Raw genomic sequence first — 24576 nt, forward strand, 5'->3', positions numbered from 1 at the left:
AATGTTGAGTAACGTAAAATGAGAGACCTAGAAGACATGATTTCTAAGGAACGCACATTGTTTTTTTTAAACTAATGTCACGTGAACAAAGATAAGCCCACGTCAAAGTTACACCACTATAAGTAAATAAAATGTTATCTTACATTGGAGATTTTCCGAGAATATGTATCTATCTGATCGAGATAAATTTGAGGCTATTTGACGTATTTCCAATATGGACTTCTAGAGAACTGCATGTGTAACGAAATATTGAAACGCAACAATGAGACCAATAATATTTATTGGATTTTGTTTCTTCTTTGGTGTGTGGGGACAGGATGTGCCCGTGACAAACCCAAGCGTGGAGATTCAACAAGGGACTGTTATCGGTACGCTTAATAACGGAATTTACGAGTTTCATGGGATACCGTATGCTGATTCAACTTCAGGGACTCACCGGTTTAAGGTACCTAAATAGTAAATCAATGATAAGTAATTCTATTTATCAACTTTTCTACTACATATGTATGTAATTATCGTCCATAACACTAGGCAATGCCAGGCATACGTCCAAATCCTTAAGCTTCAAATGTGGCAAGTACCTACGTACAAACGAAATAACTGATTTGTGACCCCACCATAGAACGTTATCAGTTAATCACAGTACTTAAATATCAAAATAATTTTACTTTTTAAATCAATGTAATGCCAAGGACGTAGTCATAGTCATAGTATTTATTCATGAAAAATACAGGATTGTGATTGAAAATACATGAGGAGAGGGAAAAACAACAACAAAGAACTTAATATACAATACAACTAGACAAATATCAATCAAAAAATTACAGAAAATGTGAAAAGGTGGGTCAGGAATCTAGTTGATCGAACTGGGGTACATTTCAGTTTTATTTTTGTTAAGAAAAATAATATTTTTAATTAGAACTAAGAGAAACGAAAGCTGCTGCGAAAGCACATACCCAGTTAATGAATGAAATTCATTCACTTTAACAGCTAGCTGTAACATGCTTTTCTATATATTCCATGTTTCTAATGTACCACGCTCTTTTTTTTTATTTTAGGCACCCTTGCCAGCACCTACATTTGAAGCACCTTTTGTCGCCAATCGAAAAGGTATTAAATGCGTTCGAGCGTTAGGTGTCGGCTACGAGGGAGTAGAAGATTGCTTGGTAGCAGACGTTTACACCACAACCCTTGACAGCACCCACAAACTCCCAGTCATGGTCTGGATCAAAGGCAGAGAGCTCGACAGAGTCTACGAACACGAACTGTCCTTTAAAAACTTTCTCGAAAAAGATGTCATAATCGTGTCCTTAAATTTCCGAGAGTCAATATTCGGTTTCCTATGTTTAGGAACGGAAGTTGCGCCTGGTAATGCTGGGCTCAAGGACATTATCGCAGGCTTGCACTGGGTTCAAGAGAACATTGAAAACTTCGGTGGCGACCCTGACTCTGTAACGCTCTTTGGACATGGAAGTGGTGCCGCTGCTGTTGATTTAGTATCTCTATCTCCAATGTCTGAGGGCTTAGTCCACAGAGTGATAGCGCAAAGTGGTTCTGCTATCGCTCCATGGGCAGTTACCAGAGATAATTTGGAATATGCGATACAAGTTGCTGAAGCTCTTGGTCATACAGTGAGTGATATTAACAAGCTTTCGGAAGTGTTTACAAAAACTAGCGTAGCAGCATTGACAGCAGTCATAAATGAGCTTAAACTCTATGACAATTCATTAGCATTCGCACCTTGTGTGGAAAAACAAACGTTAGTATCTTCTTTGCCATTTATGACTAGATCACCATATCAAGTCCTCCATGATGGAGAGTTCTTGCAAATACCGATAATGACTGGCTTTGTTGATAAAGAGGGCACTATAAGAGCCGAAGAGGCGATAGAAGATAATTGGCTGGAGAAAATGGATGAGTCGTTTGAAGCATTTCTGCAACCTGATTTAGAATTTGAAAACGAAGAAGATGAAAAACGTATAGCTGATAATATAAAACAGTATTATTTTGGTAGTGATGCTATAGACATGGATGAATATCTTATGTATCACGGTGATACTATGATAAAAGTATCAGCTATCCGAGAGGCACAGTTAAGAGCGGCTTCATCGACATCTGTATATTTATATCAATTTTCTTACAAGGGAACTTTGGGAGATCCATTTGTTGGCCCAGTGGAAGTCAACGGAGCAGCTCATAGCGAAGAACTGGCTTACTTGTTCCATGAAACTACAGAGCAGGAATCCTCTCAAATAGATCTAACAGTAAGCGACATTTTAATTGAGCGGTGGACAAACTTCGCTAAAACTGGGTAAGAGCCTAGTTTTCATATTTTTATACTGTGTAAATAAACATAATGCTTAGCTTTTCTGATCTTTATTATCAAAACTCATAAAATATAGTAAGTATATGAAAAAGTATGAGGACATTAAACTCATTTTTCAAGAAGCATATTTATTTGTATTTGTAGAGGTGAGATATCTTATGATGAGAAATAAAACTTTTGATAATTTAGCAAAACAGCTAAATCAGCAGCTTTTTGTTTTATTTATTTAAATCAGTCAAAATCACTGCATAATGTTTCCTTTTTTCAGAATCCCGACTAGCCTTACTTCCCAAGTAACTTGGAATCCATTCACGTCGGACAATAATAACTTCCTCCACATACTAAATGATGACAGCCAGCAGAGTTCCACTTTTGAAGTAGAAATGCAGAACCCTCATGCCGTCACTGTTGCGTTCTGGAACAGTATCTATCTAGGACACTTTAAGGATGCCGAGGGTCAGTTCGACCTCAATGAAAGGCAAGAACCTGATGATATCAACGTTGTAGATAATGTAGATAATAGCAATGAAAACACAGAAGACGGTGAAGAAAATCCAGAAGGCAGTGGCGAAAACCCAGAAGGTAGTGACGAAAATACAGAAGGCGGCAATGAAAATACAGACAGTAATGAAGATATAGATGCTGTTGATACTGATGAGAACGATGACGGTGAACCTGATTCAGCATCTACGGCTGTTGCATACACGTTTTCCTTTATTGCCGCATTCGCGCTGTTGAACCAATTTCATATGACGTGGATTAGTTCTTGAAAAACGAGTCACTAGTGTGAGCTACTAACTCAGTTTTTGAACATTTGTTAAAACTTTCGTGGATTTAATTTTTAAATTCGACGCAAAGTGATTAACTCAGTTTTTGAACATTTATTAAAACTTTTGTGGATTTAATTTTTAAATTCGAAGCAGTGATTTATTAGAAGTAACAGTTACTTTAGTTAAATATCGCCTAAAATAAAGTACGAAATTACATATTTACATTTACACAATTTTTTAGTACGTAATTTTAGTACACTTAGATGACCTTTACGTAGATGAGTTAAATAAATAAATCCTACAATTTACATAAAGTCTTCATTTGTTCACGTTGTCTTATTATCCTGTAGGTACTTTTTTTGTTTCTTTAACTGGGAATTTAGAAAATCCTTAAGAAATGTCGTTCTTTATTGAAGATTATAAATTATAAGACAAAATTTGTAAGTCCCCTTTATTTTAAACAGTTCTTTCATTGAATTTTCAATAGTGTTCATGGCTGGATAATTTTTTTGACAGTCTTTACCATGGTTGCCAATAATTTGTGACATATATAGTTTACAAAAAATATGATGGGTTAAATTGCACCATTTGCTCTAGGTATGTATAAAAAGCACTGGATTTCGTAATATCAGTTATAAACTGCTACCAGCACTTAAGTTCTTTAAGCCTTACCGACGTACCGTTACGTGTCACGCGATGAAGCGTGTTTTATTGCCAAATAATGTCTTATAACATAGAAGAACGTATGGTGGTTACTCCCTTGCTTAATAGTGGTCCTATAACTTCAGGTGTAGGTGAGTGGACGGGGTCGGAAGGTCAGCGTTTAGCCATGCAACTTGATGCTCATAGATGCGTTATGGTTTGAATGTCACCTGTTTGTAATGTTAGCTCTGGGGAAATGTTTAAGTCAGGTTAGTGGATTTATCAACTTGTTTTTTAAATCCATATTTTTCTTCAATGTTTATTACTAAATTTAAGATCGAGAAAAATATCTAAATATGTACATGGTAGTGTGTCCGGCCAAGTTCGAAAAAAAAAAACTGTGTGACCCAGCTGTAGTGTTTTTATGCGAACCCCTTCGAGTTTTTTTTTATGTAAAAGTATAATGACTTAAACTTTACTTTTTAATGAGTTTTTGATTTCTTGTGGAATATTCATCTTATATCAACTTAATTGGTAAGTATTAATATTCAAATTCGACTTCATAGTATAATCAGGTAACGACATGTTCGTGCCTAATATAAGTAAGTATCGGCCCGATTCGAACTGTAAAATACGTCAAATATTCGGTCTAGAAACAATGTAATCCATAACATGTGTCAGTGCCAAAAATGACGTTTTTGTTTGAAGAAACGTCACTTTTGACATTGACATATCTAATCCATATCGTTTCTAGATCTAATATTTGACGTATCTTAAAGTTCGAATCGGGCCGAATGTCAATAACTGTAATTCAAATAATTCAAATTTGATATTTGTACTCGGTAGGAATCAAAGGATTGCTATCCAAGCAAGATTTATCCCTGTTTTCTACAAAACTACTAAACAGTTAATTTAAATTTAATAATTTATCCAAATAATTATATAATAAGCTTACCTTAACTACTATTAAATTAATGTGTTTACTTTATTGTAATATCTTATTTTTTGTTATTAAATGAGTTACAGAATACGAACATAGTGAATATTCTGAAAGCAGATGTCAATAACGTAAATAATTTCAAAAAAATCCTCATCCGCTTCAAAAACCCACCGAAGTATTTTTATGACCATACACACATAAATGTATTTTGAACAATATCGGTGCTTTAATATGCTTTCCGTTAAGTATGTTTATCAAACTGCAAAGCTGCCTATTAAGTACTACAGGGCTGTCCAAATTTGAGTAAACCATTCTTTATTAAAAAAATATAAAAAAAATTACAGAATAGCTTCTACAAGATGGAAAAAGGAAGCAAGGTGGCCAAATTAAAAGATGGAGAGATGACATCAATAAAATTGGAGGAACAGAATGGCCTTAAAAAGCTAACGAAAGAGAGGGTTGGAAGAACCTGGAAGAGGCCTTTGTGTCACAGGACACGCTGGACACCAAATCAAGAAAAACGATGCGAGGAAAAACTGATAAACAATGATACCAGCAATAAAGGCTATAATAAATAACAATAATAAAAACATTCACTTAAAACATTATGGAAGAAAGATGACTATGATTATGGAAAATACGCAGTAACGTTAATCAAGTTAAGGAAAAAGTTGGGATCCTATCATATCAAAAATTCAAAAAGTTGGCGCACGTGAGATAAAGTTTGGAGATACTCCACTGATAAGCGCTTATATAAGATAAAGGATGTTATGGTTTTGTGAGTACTTTATTGCTGATAACGGTGAAAATTTATCTACCTATATTGCTTCAGCAATTGACAGAATATAAAAAATAAACATTTACCATACAACCAATTAAGTGACTACGTGCATATTTGCATAAATCCATTAGCTACATAATGCAATAATAAAAAATTCAATGAAATACAAAGCCAACTCCCAACCCCATCCAGCGTTTAATAGCCGAGAGGTTTGACTGCCCATATATTTATGAGGCACTGTGAGTACATGCATGTTTCTAGAAGTACTTATTATGTATAAGCTACTTGGGTATGTACTTCTAGGAACATAACTAAATTTTATTTCAATTTTGTTTTTTATCCTAATGTTAATTTTATTATAATAATTATTCTGTATATTAAGTAATAGATGTAAGCATTTTAACATAGCTATAAGTTCATACTAACACAAGCTATGAGTGTAAAAGTTACTCGAAATAAAAATGATTTATTTTTTAAAGCGTCGCCTACACGCCCTATATTTATGAAATACTTTCTTATAAAATACTTAACTTTACGTAGGTTGTAGGTAGCTAAGCCTCAACACTACAAAGTAAATGACACAGTGAAATAAAAATAACTCGTAATTGTCAACCCTGTGCTCGTGGAGGCAATAAACAGTGCAAAAGTGCAGATTTGCAGCGACGGTTTATGTTTCGTAGCGTAACGCAGCTGGTCATAAATGTGCCGTAGAATGTTGAGAGCACACGTAAGGGTATATTATTCTTCTGGGCAAGTAATTATATTTTGACTTGAGAAGTAAAATGTTCCTACTTTGCTCCAAAATTTGCTCCTAAATAAGGAAATTATGAACATTGTTTACCTATCCAGGGGTGCAAATTTATATACCTATATATTTACGTATACCTGAGTATATACAGAAACTATAGAAATGTAATATTTGATTTGAATATAGGTACTAAACGTTCAATCATTTTACAGAGTTCAAGCAGAATTAACTATCCACAGGGGAGTAAAGTAGGACCTGTCTACGCAAGTTGGCGTTACAAATGTTGTACTTGATTAAAAAAAAATTCAGTTTAGGTAATTATAATACAGCAATTTATCACCCACAGAAAATATTTCCCACTTTTTACAAAAAATTTACTATCTAACAAAATTAATCGGCAATCATCGGAGGCCCTATACATATAACGTCCGCCGACAGCAGCCAACGGCAATCTTCAAAAACATATTGAACGACAAACTCGAGTTGTACTGTATTTAATTTAATTATAATTTACTAGAATAAATCTTTGTACTTACACAATTTTTAAATAACAAGTCTTCATTGAAGATGACTAGAAAGGGGCCTAGGCCTCAACAGGTGAATGAAAAAAGTGATTGCATTGCCAAATTGTTTACACCTCACCTGCACACCAGTCTACTTTGCTCACTTTACAAATGTGACGAACGAGATGAATTACAATGCTTGTAATTATTGATCGTTGATAACAATATAATATTGAACGTCGCTGTAGGAGCATAAATCATGAGTATTTTAAAAACTAGACTATATGTCAAAAAATATTATAAAATATGAATAAGGAAACAGCACCTAAATAAATCTTGACTATGTTGAATACAAAATAATACTTAATACAAACAGCTATTTTGATGAATATTTTGACTGTGTATTGACAGGATGATGTCAATATTGCCATTGTTTTCATTTCATGTCACAAGCAAAAATTACCTAAACCTTGTATATGTAGACACAAATCCGCTGGTTTGAATTTACGTATATATTCAGTTACCTACGGTGATTTGCGCGGCGCCGCACACGTGCTAACCGCTTCCTTTTTACCATGCTGAAGGTTCATGTGTAAACAGTAGTATGGACATACCTTTCATTGTTTTATTCTTATAGGAATCACAGGAATTTTCTTATTTAATTAAAATCATTTCGACTACTTTGGAATTTTATTAAGTAAATGTCTTTTTCACCCGTTCAGAAATGTGTCTATAAAAAAGTTTAGAATGATTAACTAGTAATGGTACCACTCTATTAAAATAATTACACGTGTCGAGCAAAGTACACGTGTACCAAGTAAAACTTCTTAAAAATGTATAGGTCTTTATTTCTAGGCTTTTAGTTAAAGCAAATTCTTCAAAAAAATTATAGAAATACTGAAGGGCTATTAGAAATCTTGGAATTTAATATTCACGCTTCAGAATAAAAATCAGTTTATAAAAAAGGAAACATTCTTTTATAAAATAAAAGGTATCCTAGCTAAATAACTACTTCATTAACTGTTAAGAGCAAAATACAAGGTTTCTTATTTATAAATTTTATACACCGAGCTTGGGAAAAAATGCCGGTTGTATGACCAGATTTTCGCTTCTACAGGTCGCATTTCACAACCGATCCGAGATTCGAGAGGAATACAGCTCACAGACCCACTAGTAATATTTTTTGATGTAATAAATACCTACATTTAATTAAACATGTTGGAATTGGTAGCGCATGGGACCGGCAATCCAAAGATGTGCACAGTTAATTTTTTCCTTGTGATAGACATCGGTATTATACAATTAGTATTTTAGTAGGCAATAATTAAAATTATTCGAAGCTCACCCACACAAGTCCGCTGAAGCACTCGTGCGCAGGCCATGTGCTCAACATCCGCCGCCTGCGCCTGCGCCACCTTTGGCCGCCGAAACATCACACTTGATCATTGCCAAACCTTATCTCGATGGAATAAGGCTCACCAATAATCAGCTAACTGGATGCGGTGGTGTCGACTAAAGTTTACTTGGATCAACCATTCTGAAAACAAACTTTTGGTTTTGAGATGATCGATTTATTGACATAATTGGGGTCCGTTTGGCATATTTGGTCATATGTTGTTACGAGTACATAAACTTTTCTTTTTTATTTTAAAGTTGACCTTTGGAAACCATTGTTACACTTTATACAGTCAAATTTAGGAGATTTAAAACAGAGATACAAAATTTGTAAGTGCTCGTTTATGACGAAATAATGAAAATTTTTAGCTGTTGAAACACAAAATATTTATATATTTGTATTGCCCACAAGGGTGGTTTTTTACTTTTTCAGAGGAGTTATTCTTTCATATTCATAAAAGTTGAACAACTAAAAAGCATCGAGAAACTCCTGTTACCTCAATTTTGACTTGGAATATTCCTACTGATACATATATAAGTATGGTTTGCTTTTATTATGCATAACGTCTTCTGAACAAAATTTGTTTGTTTCCAAAATAGGACGAACGATTTCACTCTATGATGTGTTAACGATTCTAAACTAAAATTTAACGATTTGACACCAAGCAAGTTTTATGACAATATAAAACACTGCGCTCCAAAGTTTTGACGTTTATAAACTTATTAACACAAACTTTACAGCTTCTACGATAATAAAATTATAATTGTATAGACTGAGTTCAATTGATTTAGAAAGTGATTTTAAAGTTTCCGAGTCTGAAGCAGGTAAGTATTTGATTGGTTTGATGCGAATTGAGAGATAAAATTGAATTATGTCTTACCTGATTCAACCATCTTCAAATATAGGTAGGAAATAACTTTAATTGTTTTTGAAGGGTAGGTATTAAAGGTAAAAAAATATTTTGCTGAATATATTTAAGTTTATAATGGTTATAGTTGCTTTGCAAAGTCAGTCATTCATTGTATCTGAAGATGGTCTGCCTGTAAGACGGTTGTATAGTTTTATTACATACTAAGATACGAGTAGGTAACAGTAAGAGCAGTTTACAATTAGTCGTTATGGAGATTCTTAGACGACCTTCCTTAGTCTGACAGTTGTCTTTCGGTTGACATAATTAGCCCTATGACCCCAGGCCCTATGGGCCCTATGGCTCTATGGTTCACTGGTAGAGAATGCTTTTAGGCATTAAATCCGCCATTTGTACATTTTTTGTATTTTGTGCATAAAGTTTAAATAAATAAATAATTTATCAGGATTGTGATCGGTCGCTTCTTCGTACAAACGCAATCCCCATTTTCTTTTCTGGGTGGAAAATATTTTCACACCATTTGATATAGGTATATTAGTTTTTAATAATTAAATTTTTAAGCGTCCCTCCGCTTTCCTCATAATAACGCTAGATTCTAGAACATGGATATTTCATAGTGTATGGAAACTATATCTACTTGATAACCTAACTTTTAATATTCCTCTCAAAGGTATTAATGTGATTATATCTGACATTGGTGCCGCACACTTTTATTTCGTCCTTGAAAAACTAGGATTGCGTATGGAGGTATTCCCCCGGCTAATTTCCATAATAAAATAAATTTAACTTCCCATGTGACTAGAATACATTTACTGGTAGTTTTATGTGACAATGTTGCGTGTTACTGAGGTTTGTTGTATGTACAATTTATGGGATCGTTGTTTGTTCACCACGCTTATAATATTCCATACCGTAAATTGCTGGTCCAACACGTTAATAGTACATTGTGCAACATGGGGTGTAAGTTAAATATTGCAAACGAGAGTATAGTTAAATCGCAAAGGCTTGCCGGAGCGATTTATAGACTCGAGTTTGCAATATTATTACGCCCCGAGTTATACACAATGTATTTCATCACACTTGCGATACAACCATGAAGTATAAAGACAAAAAAACTGTTAATGCTACTATGTGTATGTGTACTGTGTATGTGTGCTGTTGTGTTATGTGTGTTGCAATAGAAACTTCATAACTCCCTAGGGAAAACGCTTTTTCTATAGTTCCCGCTAAGCTTGCGTGCAATTCCGCATTTACTGAGCGAGTGTGCTGAAAAAATATGTATACCGTCGTTTCGTACCGACCCTGAAATACCTATATATACGAGTGTCACTGTCAGGAGTCAAAGCCCCGCATAAACCCATAATATATTATGCATCTAATTGATTCATTAAGCGTATTTGTATTTCCAAGTCTATGTACCATTTACTCAAACTTTGTCAAGAGACTTTCAAACCGACGATATCTCATACAAGTTGTATCTGCTAAAATCGGTTATTGATCGGACACTTATTTCTGTGAATAGCTTCTAATCCTTGACCGACAATCCGAAATATCCTGCATTGAAAACAGTACTGAAATAGTAGCATGAAGTAAAATTAACCCGTTCAGTGTCTAGGCCGTTAACCTACCTTCTTTTTTAGAATTAGATGTTATTGGTAAACAGGTTGGGGCATTTGTCGGCGGAGAAAATCATTTGTGGTACATTTTTTTTTATAAATGTACCTCCTTTTATGATACGCAAATACTTCTATTTAATTGTGTCTATGGAAAACGTTTAAGTGGAGTTAATTATGTTAAAATTATTTTAATATTTTTTAACATACTTAATTAAAAATGTAGAACTCAAACAGTAGAATAAGCCCGTGGTACAAGTGTCAGTTTATAATTAACGTTTCATGTGTGAATAGTAGTAGTAGTAGTGGATTTGGTATTTTATAAAAATACTATCTTTTACCCGCGACTTCGTCTGCCTGGAGTTAATAATTTGGGTAGCTTATTTTCTATCCAATCTGCTTTGTATCGATTCCCCGTACAAACTTCCACCCCCTTCCTTCCCCGGGACTCAAACTATCTCTGTACCAAATTTCAACTAAATCGGTTCAGCAATTTAAGCGTGAAGAGGTAACAGACAGACAGACAGACACACTTTCGTATTTATAATAGTAATATGAATACTACTTAACACTGACACTCAGGCCAATTCGAATGTACACTGACATGAGATTGACGGCGCGATTCGGGAAATGATTTAGAGATTCACTAGATATGAAATATTAAAGACATGTGACGTCCCACGGTAAAGGTACCTTCCTTATGGCGGTTGGAGCTTACGCTATTATTAACGCCGCTCCAATTTATATTGGAAGTGCCAGCCGCCATACCTTACCGTGTACCGGGTACCTCTTGCCGTGAAATGTCACATATATGTTATTTAGTTATCGTGCGTTTCGCCTATTATGCAAATAGTCATGTACGGACAAGTACGAGATAACTGAATGACATCAGTTAGAGGTCTTTCTGATATCAGTGTCTGTTCGAATTGGCCTGATACAAGACACATACGTGCCTCCAGAACACGTAAACTTTTTACGTCATCCAATACAATCCATTTTCTCCAACTTCAGAGCAACAATGCAATTGAAAAATGGAGGCCTGAATTATAGAGCTGGCTGCAACTAGTTCGACAAGCTCTCCGAGAAATGAACGGGCCGTCTGTCTGATGGGCGTCTTGCACTGAGTAATTGCTACTATTTTGGGAGTACCTGGAGCCAGGTAGCTGCAGTGTAAAGGATATGGTTGAGCACGAATTTGAAATTCATTATGGAGAAATGTGAGCCGGATTTCCATTCAGATTTTGAGATCCCGTTTTCAATTGTTTATGCTGTTACTTTTTTCAAATTTTTAATTTTATATCCTTGAATATAACCAAAGATAGATATAACTCCGTAATAGATGGATACAGTCTAAGGGAAAAACGTGCCTCTAAAAATCACGAAAATTTGATTCTCGATGAGATGGCGCCACTACCTTTGGCCTACTCTCGTATAGAGGGCGCTGACGGTTTCGTTTGTTATTTAACAATTTAAACTCATATCAGTTAAAAAAACATCGGTCAAAATCATAAAAATAATTAAAGCAAATAAAAAAAATCAATCCGTATTTAAATACATTTTATCGTATTTTTATAAATCTTCATTTTTAGTTTTAAAGTGTGTCGATAGATGGCAGTGAATTTACTGTGGTTACAAAATTTACTATGACAGTACCGCTCTATCTTATTATATCCTCATTGATATAACTGAGAAATTGTAGTCTCATAAAAACATAAATTAGGTGATTGCATTTTGGGAGAATGAGCCGTGTGCATTTCAGGGTGAATCGATTCTAATGAAAATTTATACGTATTAAGAAAGAGTTTAAGTATGCATCAACATACTCATACTCATTCTCGTTTATTGATAAAATATTCTTAAAATATTACATGTCCACATCAGAAAATAGATAGACTGCCTAATTTACAGTTTTCTCTACTTTCAAAACTTTCAGTTGCCCCCTCGTAGGTATATTAAGGACTTGAATTTGATGGGTTGATAAATTGACAATGTAGTCCTTTATTTCCACCGTCCAACCCTATTATCAAGCCCGCGGGCTGTCTTTAAACAGCATTACGAGAAATTCTTTTTTTTTCTGAAATGGAATACTTTTGACCACTGACTCTATTGAAATTATCACAGAATACGAGGACAATCATTATTTAAACTAAAATGAAAGTATGTTTTATTAAAAAAAAAAAAATTGTTGAAATAAATACCCAGTATATGCTTCATTATGGAATTTGCTTAAGTTTAACAACCACAAATAAGTAGGTACCATTAAATTGCGGTTTTAAGAGTTATCCAGGAGAACGTAAGTAACCATGGCAACGAGGGATACTAAAAAGTACCTGGATAAACATACAATTAAAATAATCTTAAAGAAGGTTACTACTATCTCGCTAAGCGCCACTTGCACCATTCCACTAACCCGGGGTTAACCGGTTAAACCTGGAGTTACCATAGTTACCAGTAAAATTTGACACTGGGTTAACGGTTTAACCGCTTAACCTTAGGGTTAGTGGGATGGTGAAAGTGAATAAGTATAATCCTAAATTGGGAGTTTTTTTCTGGAATTCGTTTAACAATATGGCTTACGTTACGACACAAGATCCTATTTTACCTAGAGTTTTTGTATACAGAAGCCTAAAGACATTCACCCTGTCAGTTGTTACACAACCTTCCAACTTTTATAGGGCGAATACGACTCACAGCCCGGTTCGAACAATGCTTATAAAAAATCGGTACGATACCGATCTGTCAGTGTCAAAAGTGACGTTTTTTGGTTGAAGAAATGTCACTTTTGACATTGACAGATCGGTATCGTACCGCTGTGACTTCTTATAAGCATTGTTCGAGTCGGGCCGTCGTTTTACATGAACGAGTTTAAATTATACAAAGCTTTGAAAAAAAAATTATTTTTCTAACTTCTATTTTGCTCGACTGGTTACATTATATTTAATGCCTATAGAGAGTTAGGGATCGACGACCTTTGACATATGTATTTAGTGTAAGAATACCTTATATAACACGCCAATAAATTTTCATGACGAAACGGTTGGATGCTTGGTATGATTTGTAAATAAAAAGTTATTATTTATAGGTATATACCACTCAAATTGGTAAGTTGGCACAATACACATTTTGATTTTTCCGTCATCATTTTACCTATATTCTGTTTCTATTTAGGGTTCCGTACCCAAAGGGTAAAAACGGGACCCTATTACTAAGACTCCACTGTCCGTCTGTCTATCTGTCACCAGGCTGTATCTCGTGAACCGTGATAGCCAGACAGTTGACATTTTCACAGATGATGTATTTCAGATGAGGCACTGTAGTGCGTCAGGCATGTTCGCCGAGGCGCGAACGGACGACTTTTATGCAATTAGACGAAAAAGAGTGGCCTCATTACTACGACGTGTGCGCGGCAGCACTAACAGCATGCTAATTGCTAAGTGCGTTAGACAAGCGCCTCGACTGCCCGCTGATTAGTTACTGGACAAAAGTAGTCATTGGTAGGTCTAAGTATATATAGGTTACTAACATAGTGTTAAGGCTAAAATGTTACTAACAAAATATGGATTGTTTTTGGTCCGGAATAAAGAATTTTTATTTATTTTAATTTAATTTCTGTTGCCGCTATAACAACAAATACTATTGTCTCCGGTTACCGCGATAGTTACTCATGAAATAAAAACGGATTATATCGCGTATATTGAATTTATAATACATCCCGACGTTTCGAACCCTTTACAGCGTTTGTGGTCAACGGGTGACTGAGGAAAAACTACAAAGTGTAGCAAATACTAGCTAAAAATTAAATTTGTACGAAACCCCTCGGTGGGCGAGCCAGAAGTACTATGTGAAATAGTATGAAACGCTTATTTGTTTCTTACATAGAAAATATATGGCGCATTACTTTATAGTAAAAAAAAACGGACTACAGAGTGAAGTCTCGGTAGCTCAGTTGGCAGAGCGATGGGCAGTGATTCAGAGTCGCGAGACAGTGAATTTTCCACTCTCCATATATTTCTAACCATTATCGCATCGTTTACAGACGTTTCTGCTTACTAAAAAACCGGCCAAGTGCGAGTCGGACTCGCGTACTAAGGGTTCCGTACCATTACGCAAAAAACGGCAAAATAATCAAGTTTGTTGTATCTTAAATATTTATTATATTTTTTAGTATTTGTTGTTATAGCGGCAACAGATATATATAATTTGTAAAAATTTCAACTGTCTAGCTATCACGATTCATGAGATGCAGCCTGGTGACAGACGAACAGAAGGACGGACAGACAGACAGACGGATAGCGGAGTCTTAGTAATAGGGTCCTGTTTTTACCCTTTGGGTACGGAACCCTAAAAATTAGACTTTAAGCGAGGTTTAGATTAGCAAGAACTTGCATGCAATTTTTATTACATTGCGGTATCTGATCAAACTTTTGAATGCAGTTTACCTCAGTAGTCGGCAATGTAACGTAAATTGCATGCAAGTTCTTGCTAGTCTAAACCTCGCTTTATACTCACTTTCTGTAGACAATTTGCAACAAGTAATTCTATTAGGTGCGGGGTGGAGCGTATCAATTCTGCATGAAATACTATTACTTATTCTGTGGTTTAATTAAAAGGTTTCTCGAACGTACTCTCAAAAATATAATAAATAAGGAAACTAAATGAAAATCTGAATTGAATTTCGTCAAAAGTCGGATGGCTTCAAGATTATTGCCAAAAGGAAATGGAATTTTTCTTCTTTCCGTTTCAAGCTCTCGGTTAGTAAAATATTAAATAAAAATTAATGCAAATATTCTTGACAGGGTCGTATTGGTATTGGTCGGAATAATTAAATATTTATGTTACGAGAATTATATAGTGCGACGGTGTATGTGGGGCAGCGTGGCATCGGAATGAAGAAGGCTTATATGCAATGAATAATTATTTTTATTAAGGGCAGGTGGGGTTAGAGACACCGGGGCAAAGGAAACACTTGTATGGAATCTTCATACGGTTTCTCTTCCCAAGCAAAATAAAGTATGTTTCACTTACCCAACTTGACTATACCTATATTTTATATTAATTTTGATAATAAAAATTTTCCGTGCGAAGAATACATGTTAAATAAAGTAAAACAGTACGGCTACCATCAGTTTTGCTTTGCATAATATGAGAGTACGAGCGAGATGCATAGAAAGTAAATTACGTTCTCGATGGCGTTTATGTCAGTGCCAAACTGATGGTAGCCGTACTGGTCACTCACGTTTTATGACTTCGCACGTTTTGTTGTTTTTAGTCTGCGTTGGTCCGCCAACGCGTACTCCTGATAAAATCCCTCGTTATGGAGCGAATCATGTCCAGCAATCTTGACTTCTACTCACAAAACGTGAGTTTTAATAAATTTTATACTAATCTGTTTTTCTGTCATGCCATCTGGTTATGTGGGTAATATTTATGTTTAAATTCGGCTTAAATTCCGAAAACGGCGTAAAACGTCTTTCATAACTGTAACTGTAATATTATAGATGTCGCTATTTATTTTAAATCATAATTTTTAACGGGCATTTTTATACGTATTCAAACCGCGAAAGTTTTAAATGCTATCTAAATACAATATAAAAAACTGTGTTACACAACAAAAGTCAAATAACAAACGAAACCGTCAACGCCATCTAAACGAGAATAGGCCAAAGGTTGGTACCTATTGGTGGTAGCGCCATCTGTGCGAGAATCAAATTTGATTTCCGAGGCACGTTTTTTCCTAATACTTTATTCATCTTATACCGAGTTATATAGGTCTTTGCTGCATGTTTTATATTTTATCTCTATCCCGTATACCTAATGTCCTGTGCTGTAATTTTTCCTTAAACAGTTAATTTCCTGAAAACTACAAGTGTACCATTTTTCAAATTTACACGGCAAACACTGGAAAGAGCGATTTATCAATGATTTTGTACGGGATCGGTTACAAACAGCGCCCTTTTCAACAATCAAGTTAATTTAGTGAAGAAAGAAGGCTTCTGTCAATAAAATCGCTGTCACGTCATCGATTACACCCAGTACTCTGCAGTGTTGTACCATTCCCGGAATAATTTTCCATGCGGAAATATTACCGGTAATGTTCCCCACTCGAGGAAATATTTATAAAAATATTGGCCAAGTTCCCACGGTTTTTTCCGTATTATTCTCGAAGCCGCGCCTAAGCCTAAGCCCAAGTAGGCTGCGTCGTTAGTTTTAAATTCTTGTTTACAAATAATATTCCCGGTAACACTAACGTATAATATAGTACTAGAATATGCTTATGTGGAAATAAGTGTTGAACATATAAGAGAATGGAGACTCTTACTAAATTATTAAATTAAAAAATATAGTTAAAAGTTTGCACATTTGGCCATTTCGACGTGTAGGTTATTTGATGTGATTGTGTTTTTGATCCTTACAAATCTTGAATAACAAATATGGGCAGAAAGTGCTCCAACTTAGGTACCGACGTCGCCATACTATCTGTATAGAAAAGTGGATACTTACGTTAGGGCACTGACTGTAGTCGGTTCCCTGACATAAGAATCTACTTTTCTATACAATTAGTATAGCAACTTGGGTGCACCGTCCGTACATATAAGTAGATATATAGTAATAAAAGTTAGTTGGTAGTAAGTTAGCAGCTCTAACGAGGTATAGGATGTCGCGAGAGAAATGTTTGTGAGATATATCCAAGAGGAAATTTTCTCCAGGAGAGGAATAATATATTATAATTATATAATGTCGTCTAGTACGCATAACACAAGCTTTTTGAGCTAATACTGTTGGGACTAGGTCGGTTAGTGTCAGATTGTCCTGTAATATTTATTTCAATCCCGCGGCACATCACTAGCACATCGATTCTAAGGAATCACACGAGCCATTACGTGTTCTTTTGTTGCACACCGCCAATTGCTATAAAGAGGGAAGTAATTTCTTGTAAGTGTAATCAACGATTGTTTGCGGTTTGATTATTAATTTCACTTCAAACGGCCCTTTATGTGATTTGATGGTACGGTAAGAGTCGATATGAGTCTGAACAGGTGCCTTTTTCTGACAATTAGGTACCTCACTTCTACATATGATTGTCTGATATGATATGACAAAAACCTTTTACTAGATTGTGTCCATCGTATGCTGAAGATAATAATGTCAAATTGTTAATAGTAGGTAGGCTAACGAAATTAAGTTATAATCATTCACTCTGATTATCAGGATCAGCAGCCACGGGCGGTTTGGGTGCGGGAATGATTTCATGTCAGTATTTAGAACTTTATTAATTACTAGCGATGCCCTGGCTTTGCACGGCTACACACAACCTAAACAAATTAATACACCTGAACCTTTCTCAAGAATAAACAAATAAATAAATATTACAGGACATTCTTACACAGATTGACTAAATCCTTACAGTAAGCTCAAGAAAGCTTGTGTTGTAGGTACTCAGACAACGATACATACAATATCCAAATACATAGTTAGTACCCCAGACTCAGTAACAAATATCACACAAATAATTGCCCTTACCGGGATTCGAACCTACGACCATCGGCTTCACAGGCAGGGTCACTACCCACTAGGCCAGAGTCGTCAAAGAATCACTCTATTTATGAAAATCGGTTCATACATACAACATACAGACGCGGCGGGGGACTTTGTTTTATATGTTATAGTGATAAATAAAATATTTACCCAACTATGAATTAAAAAACCGGCCAAGTACGGGTTGGACTCGCGTTCCAAGGGTTCCGTACATTACACAATTTAAACAATGTATTTTTTATGTGAAATGTCTTTAAAAAATCCCGTAGGGGTCGGATCAAAAACTAAGTAATTAAATCCGACTCACGCTTGACTGCACATTTCTAACAGGTTTTCCGGTGATTTATAGGTAAAGATCTATTTTGTGTATTTTTTTCAAAATTTTTGACTTAGTAGTTTCGGAGATAAAGGGGGGAATGGTCATTTTTTGCCTATTTTCTTGAATAACTTCTAAACTGTTTATCTTAAAACTATAAAAAATTATATTTGAGATTTTCACAATGAGCTCTTTCATTTGATATGTAACACGATATAGTTTGACAAACTTTATTTTTTGATATTCTCATTTACCCCCCAAAAGTGGCCCCTGTGTTTAAAATTATTTTTGTTTACGTTACATGTCCATCTTTGGGTCACAAACTTACATATTTGTACCAAATTTCAACTTAATTGATCCAGTAGTTTCGGAGAAAATAGGCTGTGACAGACGGACAGACAGACAGACAGACGCACAAGTGATCCTATAAGGGTTCCGTTTATTCCTTTTGAGGTACGGAACCCTAAAAAACGGGTAGTACGCTCCATACTACCTATTTTTAATGTTTTTTTTTAATACCACGTCGGTGGCAATCAAGCATACGGCCCGCCTGATGGTAAGCAGTTACCGTAGCCTATGGACGCCTGCAACACCGGAGATATTACACGCGCGTTGCCGACCCTTTAAAAACCTGTACACTCCTTTGGAGCTCATTCCACAGCCGAAGCGTACGCGGGAGGAAATTCCTCTTAAACCGCACAGTACGCGACCATTTAGGAATTTATTTGGGTTTTATGTGGTTAGAAATTTTAAAATAAGTAGTTTCTATTTTTCCAGTTTACCTATTTTGGCTAGTGTACATTAAATTTTTCATATCAGGATCAATTTGCACGGAAAATGTCAAGATCTCAAGAATCACAAGGCCGGATAGGTCCAAATTACGTCATCAATATAAAGAAGCGCTGTTGGGCCACCAAAATATCTGTCCTAGATTCGGTCCAGCTCAGGTAAGCTAGCTATATCAAGCCAGCGGTTACAGCGATTGTCGCTCAATTCTCATTAATTCCTGGACGGGGTTAAGCGGTTTTCTGTGTTGGCGATTCCAAAAATAATTGCCAGCCTTTTGCATTTTAACTGCATTAATGTAAATGGAAGCGGAATTGATTAAAAGTGAGTGTCTGAATAGAGTGCCGGTTGTTATGTCGGTATTTCAGTATGTAGATGTTTAGTATTGTTTGACGTTTTTTGAATTTGATAATATTTTGTGGCTACCTAGCTTTAACTAACCACATTTTACCTTCCAAATTTAATATTTATGGTACAGTCTACTGCAATAATATGTTACTCTTCAAAGGCCGCAAAAATATATGACAGGCTCTTATGGCTCTACAAAATAAATAAGATCGTCTCAGATATTGTTGCGGCCTGCGTTGTGTAACATATTATTGCAGGGACTGTTCCACGATTTCTTTTTGTTTTGATTATATGTAAGTATATGATCCCAAGATTTGCAGAAAACCAAAGCAATCACAGTGCATAAACCGATGTGTAAAGATATTAAAGACATCGTCTCAGGTTTGCTTAGCAGATCTATATATCTTTTGGTTGACATCATGATGATTAAGATGATTGCATATTTTAATAATTTTGTTATTGCATACATTTCTTCAATACACAACTCTTACCATCTCTGTAGATCCTACGATTATACACCGTAAGAGGTGGATAATTGGATATATTTGAAAAAAAAAACCTAAAACAACAGGCAGCGAGTTATTTTAAGATGAACTCTATCGATCTGCCCTCCATCGATTTCCTTAGTTTCTGTTTATCAGTAAGGTTATAAAAGGCCAATAGGTCTGAGGGTCATCCTACCCTAAGTGCGGGTGACATTTCAGCGTGTGCATAATTGGGAGTGGGACTGACGCCTCCCCCCATCCTCCTTCCCAGCGGGCGGTGGCGTCGACGTGTCAAGTCGGGAGGTGAATAATATATGGACAGAGGAAGCGGATGGCTCTGCCACTTAGCGGGACCTGAATAATGTATACGTCAGCAGTGAGCAGTCGCATTGTTTGCTGGTCTCGGATGCAGTTAAGTTGCAAACTGCGTACCTAGTTTGGCTAATGAGTCGTTAGACTCGTTAGTGCGGGAGCGGTATTATATTTTTTTATTAAGGATAGTGACTAGGCGAGTTCGCTAAGTTTGTGAAGAGGGTCGTCACTGACGAACGTGCCATTTTTTTTTACAAAATGCATTTTTTTATATAAAACTTTACTGGATATGTTATGCGACAGTGAAACTTTCTTTGTGATGTTAGGATAGACATGCCACTGCGCACTACTAGTTGTGAAATTTAAGTTATTCTTTCTAGACAGTGTTAATATAATAATATAAATGTTGAAATAGAAATCAAGACACGAGGATCTTCAGGAGTATATAGACATATGCCTCGATATTGACAAACAAATGCAGATGACTAACTAAAATAGTAAAATATACGTAAGACTGTTCAGCGCAATACACTAAAATTTTAGTTTTTTTGTTCACCGTATATGCATGTTACACCTGGTATAAGTAATAATAAACAACTGACAAGTTAAAAAGTAAATGTTTCAAATAATAAAATTCAATGGAACCCCAAATTGATATAGGCAAAATGTGATACCGTTAAGTAGATAATTCAATTATTCAAGACTTTCATTGCACTGAATAAAACCTAGTTTCAGGAAGACAGGAAGGCAGAGCAGGCAATTAAAACTGGTGCTTCGTACCTTTGAAATAAAGTCCTTATTTACCTAACTATGCTCATTAAAGTAGTAGCTTCTCGTATTTATCTAGGTTAGAAGAAAAAATGGCGACCGTTAGATATTTTAAAATTTGGGCTTTTAAAAGTAGTGAACATTAGCGGTTAGTCAAGGTATCTACTCTGCTGTTTTTTTCTAACGTTGGATCCAAAGTTGCTAATCAAAAATGCGCATTGTTTAGAGCTCCAGAATAAGCTCTAAACAATGCGCATTTTAAAAATGATTTTAATTTATAGAACTTGATATTTTGAAGTAAAACTACTTTAGGCGCGACTAGAGGGTAACTCAGATTTTTTTCTGACGGAAGTAACGCTTAGTAGTGACACACGCACAATAGGACATACGTCAAAGTGCCAACATAGCGATAAACGTCATCGTCAAAGAAGTTTTACTTCAATCGCGCGTAAAGATTACACGCTCACACTTTTTTTTGTTGCCTTGCCCTATTTGTCACGGACTCACGGAAACTAATTACGTAATACGTATACTCAAGCAACTTTCAACACTATATAAATGGTTGTCAAAATCACATATTTCAAAACTATCAACAGTGAAGCAAAAAAGTTCATTACTTTCCGTTTCTGAGTGCATTTAAAAGCAATAACTCGCGGCAGGGCGGCGTACGCGCAGGTGGCCCGGATACTGAAACGGGGGGAAAGGTTGGGGGGGAGGGGAGTAGGGGAGCACCCTCTTTACTTCCGTCATGTTTCAGGGTACGGCGTAGGTACAAACAGCAACACTCCTAGCTGTACATTGGTGGACCTTATCACAAAAGGTGTAAGATTCACCGATGGACAGTTAAGTGTGGGCGATGGTACGTGATGTTTTATCATCCTTTGTATTAGGGCAGCTTATTTTGGCGTTTACGGGGAATGAATCAGTGCTTGATTGGAAAGTGATTGGGGATTAAGTTTTGAAACGATATTAAGTAAGTTAGTACTGAAACAGCTGTAACTTAAATCGTTTTCTGTTTTATACACTAACGACTTGTCAAGAAAATAATAGACGGTTAGGTAAGTTCACACATACATAGGGTACGTACATAGGTTAGATATTGCATTAATTCTAGCCTTAGAGCGACATTACCGAGTGACATTAGGTATAAGCTCCATAAAAATGCTCCCACGAAAGCTTCTTTAAAAAGTAATATATCAACTTCTCCTTAACCTCCCCAAAGATTCCAGCGTCAAATTACGAGTAGACGCAGGCATTAAGGGATGATGAAATAATGAACTTAGTAACGCGATAACTCGATTTTATGCTACGCTCAAGTTTTCAGAATTAAATTTATGTAAAGATAGATAAAAGATAATTTATTCGTGACGATCACAAAACATGTACGAACATGTACAGACAACAACAGCAAGAAAAGAAAAAATCATTAAGTGTGCATCACGAAATGAACCCAATTTAGCATAATGCTAGCTATAAAGCCAGCGCTGGTCTTCCGTAGAGCTTATTCGGTGACACGACAGATAACACATAAAGATACATATTAAAACATTGTGTCCTTTAATTATGACTTTATTTTTGTAAAAATGGGCCAATGATAGTGTTTTAACGTGTCAATCAATGGGTAGCCTAACTTATCTAAATATAACGTGTGGAAATTGAAAAACAAATTGACTGAAAATTTTACATTTCTCTGCCATCTAGATCTCCACGATACAGGTTGTGCCTAGTGTAGGAGTTTGCTGTATTGTGTTCTTTTTGTGAAATAAATATATTTTGAAATTTAACAGTAAGTACATTTTATACATCACAATAATAAATTAGAAATGGTTATATTTATTTTGTCTATATGTTACAAATTTTCAATTTCAATTTATTTAAAAAACACATTTACATGACATTACAGTGTATAAAAAAAATGGAATTAAACAATAAACTACAAAACTAACTAAAATATTTTATTCAAAAAGACCTCCGCGAGCTGTACCGGGTGCAAAGGTGCCCATCACACTTGCCGCGTTACCACGTTGGATAGCGATGGCCAACCTTTGCACCAGGTACAATAAATTACTCTTACTCTAAACTATACTACCATAGAAATTATATTATAATATTTTATTTATATTTTATTTTATTATAATATTTTTTCGAATTTTGATATTTTTGAATTTTGATTTACTTTACTTTATTTATACCATTTTGTTTTATTTTACTATAAAGTTATGTAGCGCCTTACAGAATAATAATAAGGTATATTAATTAATTCCAAATAAAATGCAATGAAAACAGTACAGACGCTTTATTTAGATTTTAATTTTGAATACATTTCTGTGTTTTTCGTTTTGTTATTTTTTATGTACAATAAAGTATATACATACATACAAACATACATTTTGATGGACTGATGGAAAGTAGTAGTAGTAGTAAATCACTTTATTGTACAAAACAAAAATTGTTAACATGAAATTCATATAAATTTAGGTACAAAGGCGAGCTTATCCCTATAAGGGATTTCTTCCAGCTAACTTTAGAGTAAATGAGTGGAAAGTTGTAGGATTCCATTTTCGCCATTTCAGCCATGGAACCCTAATGAAATACCCACTGCCCAATTGAGTCCCATTTACCCACATACAATATTTAACATGCAAAAGGACATTTAAAAAATGTACATCCACATTAACCCTTAAATTGAGGTTTAATGTACCTCAAAAGATTTTAAATATGGATAGGGTCAATGACCGCCTTTTAACACCGGCTGGGAAGACTCCACGACTTCTATCTAAATAGACGTAACTTCATCCTTAATTCAGTAACACATATGCCCTTTGTCCATTAAGAAGACGGTACTTCCTGTGACAATTTGTCTGTTTTTGTGAGCAGGAATTGCTTTTTTGTTATCCGTTAACGTATGTGAGCTAATGATGAATGTTTTTGTTAGTTTCAGTTAGCTTGAATAATATGTTCAACAGATTCCAATAGCGGCTTCATATTTCAGTCATGTACGCAATTATCTGCGTGAGTCTGACGTTCGTTTGGTTCAAGACAAGACTTGCCACTATGTTGACCCTTGTATAGCGATTTCTAAGATCAAGTTCGCCATAAATTTACGATAGTACTTGATCTTAGAAAAACGGAGAGACTATAACTAGGTTGTTCATTCATTATGCTCCCTGATGCTTACGTCTCCCAAGTCGCTCTGTGACTAAAAATTAGTAAAATAAACTTAAAATACCTGATGGGTCTTGTACAGTCAGCAGCAGAAGTTGCTAAGCAGGCGAGGTGTTCAAAATTACCTTGAAACGCTCTTATTCTCTTAACAATAAAGTCGCGTCATTTTGAACACCTGGCCCGCTTAGCAACTTCTGCTGCTCACTGTACTGACAGAATAACAAAATACTAGTGCGTAATTTTCGATTGAGAATTGTGTATCCGTATTTTCTT

At 35.4% G+C, this 24576-nt stretch overlaps 1 protein-coding gene and 1 long non-coding RNA gene across 2 annotated transcripts in view; both read left to right on the top strand.

The window, feature by feature from the left end:
* The first annotated feature begins 247 nt into the window (after positions 1-247).
* Positions 248-3190, top strand: LOC134756301 (carboxylic ester hydrolase-like). The gene is made up of 3 exons (XM_063693131.1): positions 248-445; positions 1059-2311; positions 2595-3190. The coding sequence occupies exons 1-3, from the start codon at positions 263-265 to the stop codon at positions 3094-3096; spliced, it is 1938 nt and encodes a 645-aa protein (XP_063549201.1). The 5' UTR covers positions 248-262; the 3' UTR covers positions 3097-3190.
* Positions 3191-4416: 1226 nt separating this feature from the next.
* Positions 4417-24576, top strand: part of LOC134756052 (uncharacterized) — a 297991-nt gene continuing 277831 nt past the window's right edge. Inside the window, exon 1 of the long non-coding RNA XR_010129098.1 lies at positions 4417-4534. This is a non-coding gene — a long non-coding RNA (uncharacterized LOC134756052). The remainder of the gene's footprint in view (positions 4535-24576) is intronic.

The sequence above is a fragment of the Cydia strobilella genome, chromosome 3 (assembly GCF_947568885.1).
Source record: "Cydia strobilella chromosome 3, ilCydStro3.1, whole genome shotgun sequence".
Lineage (NCBI taxonomy): Eukaryota > Metazoa > Arthropoda > Insecta > Lepidoptera > Tortricidae > Cydia > Cydia strobilella.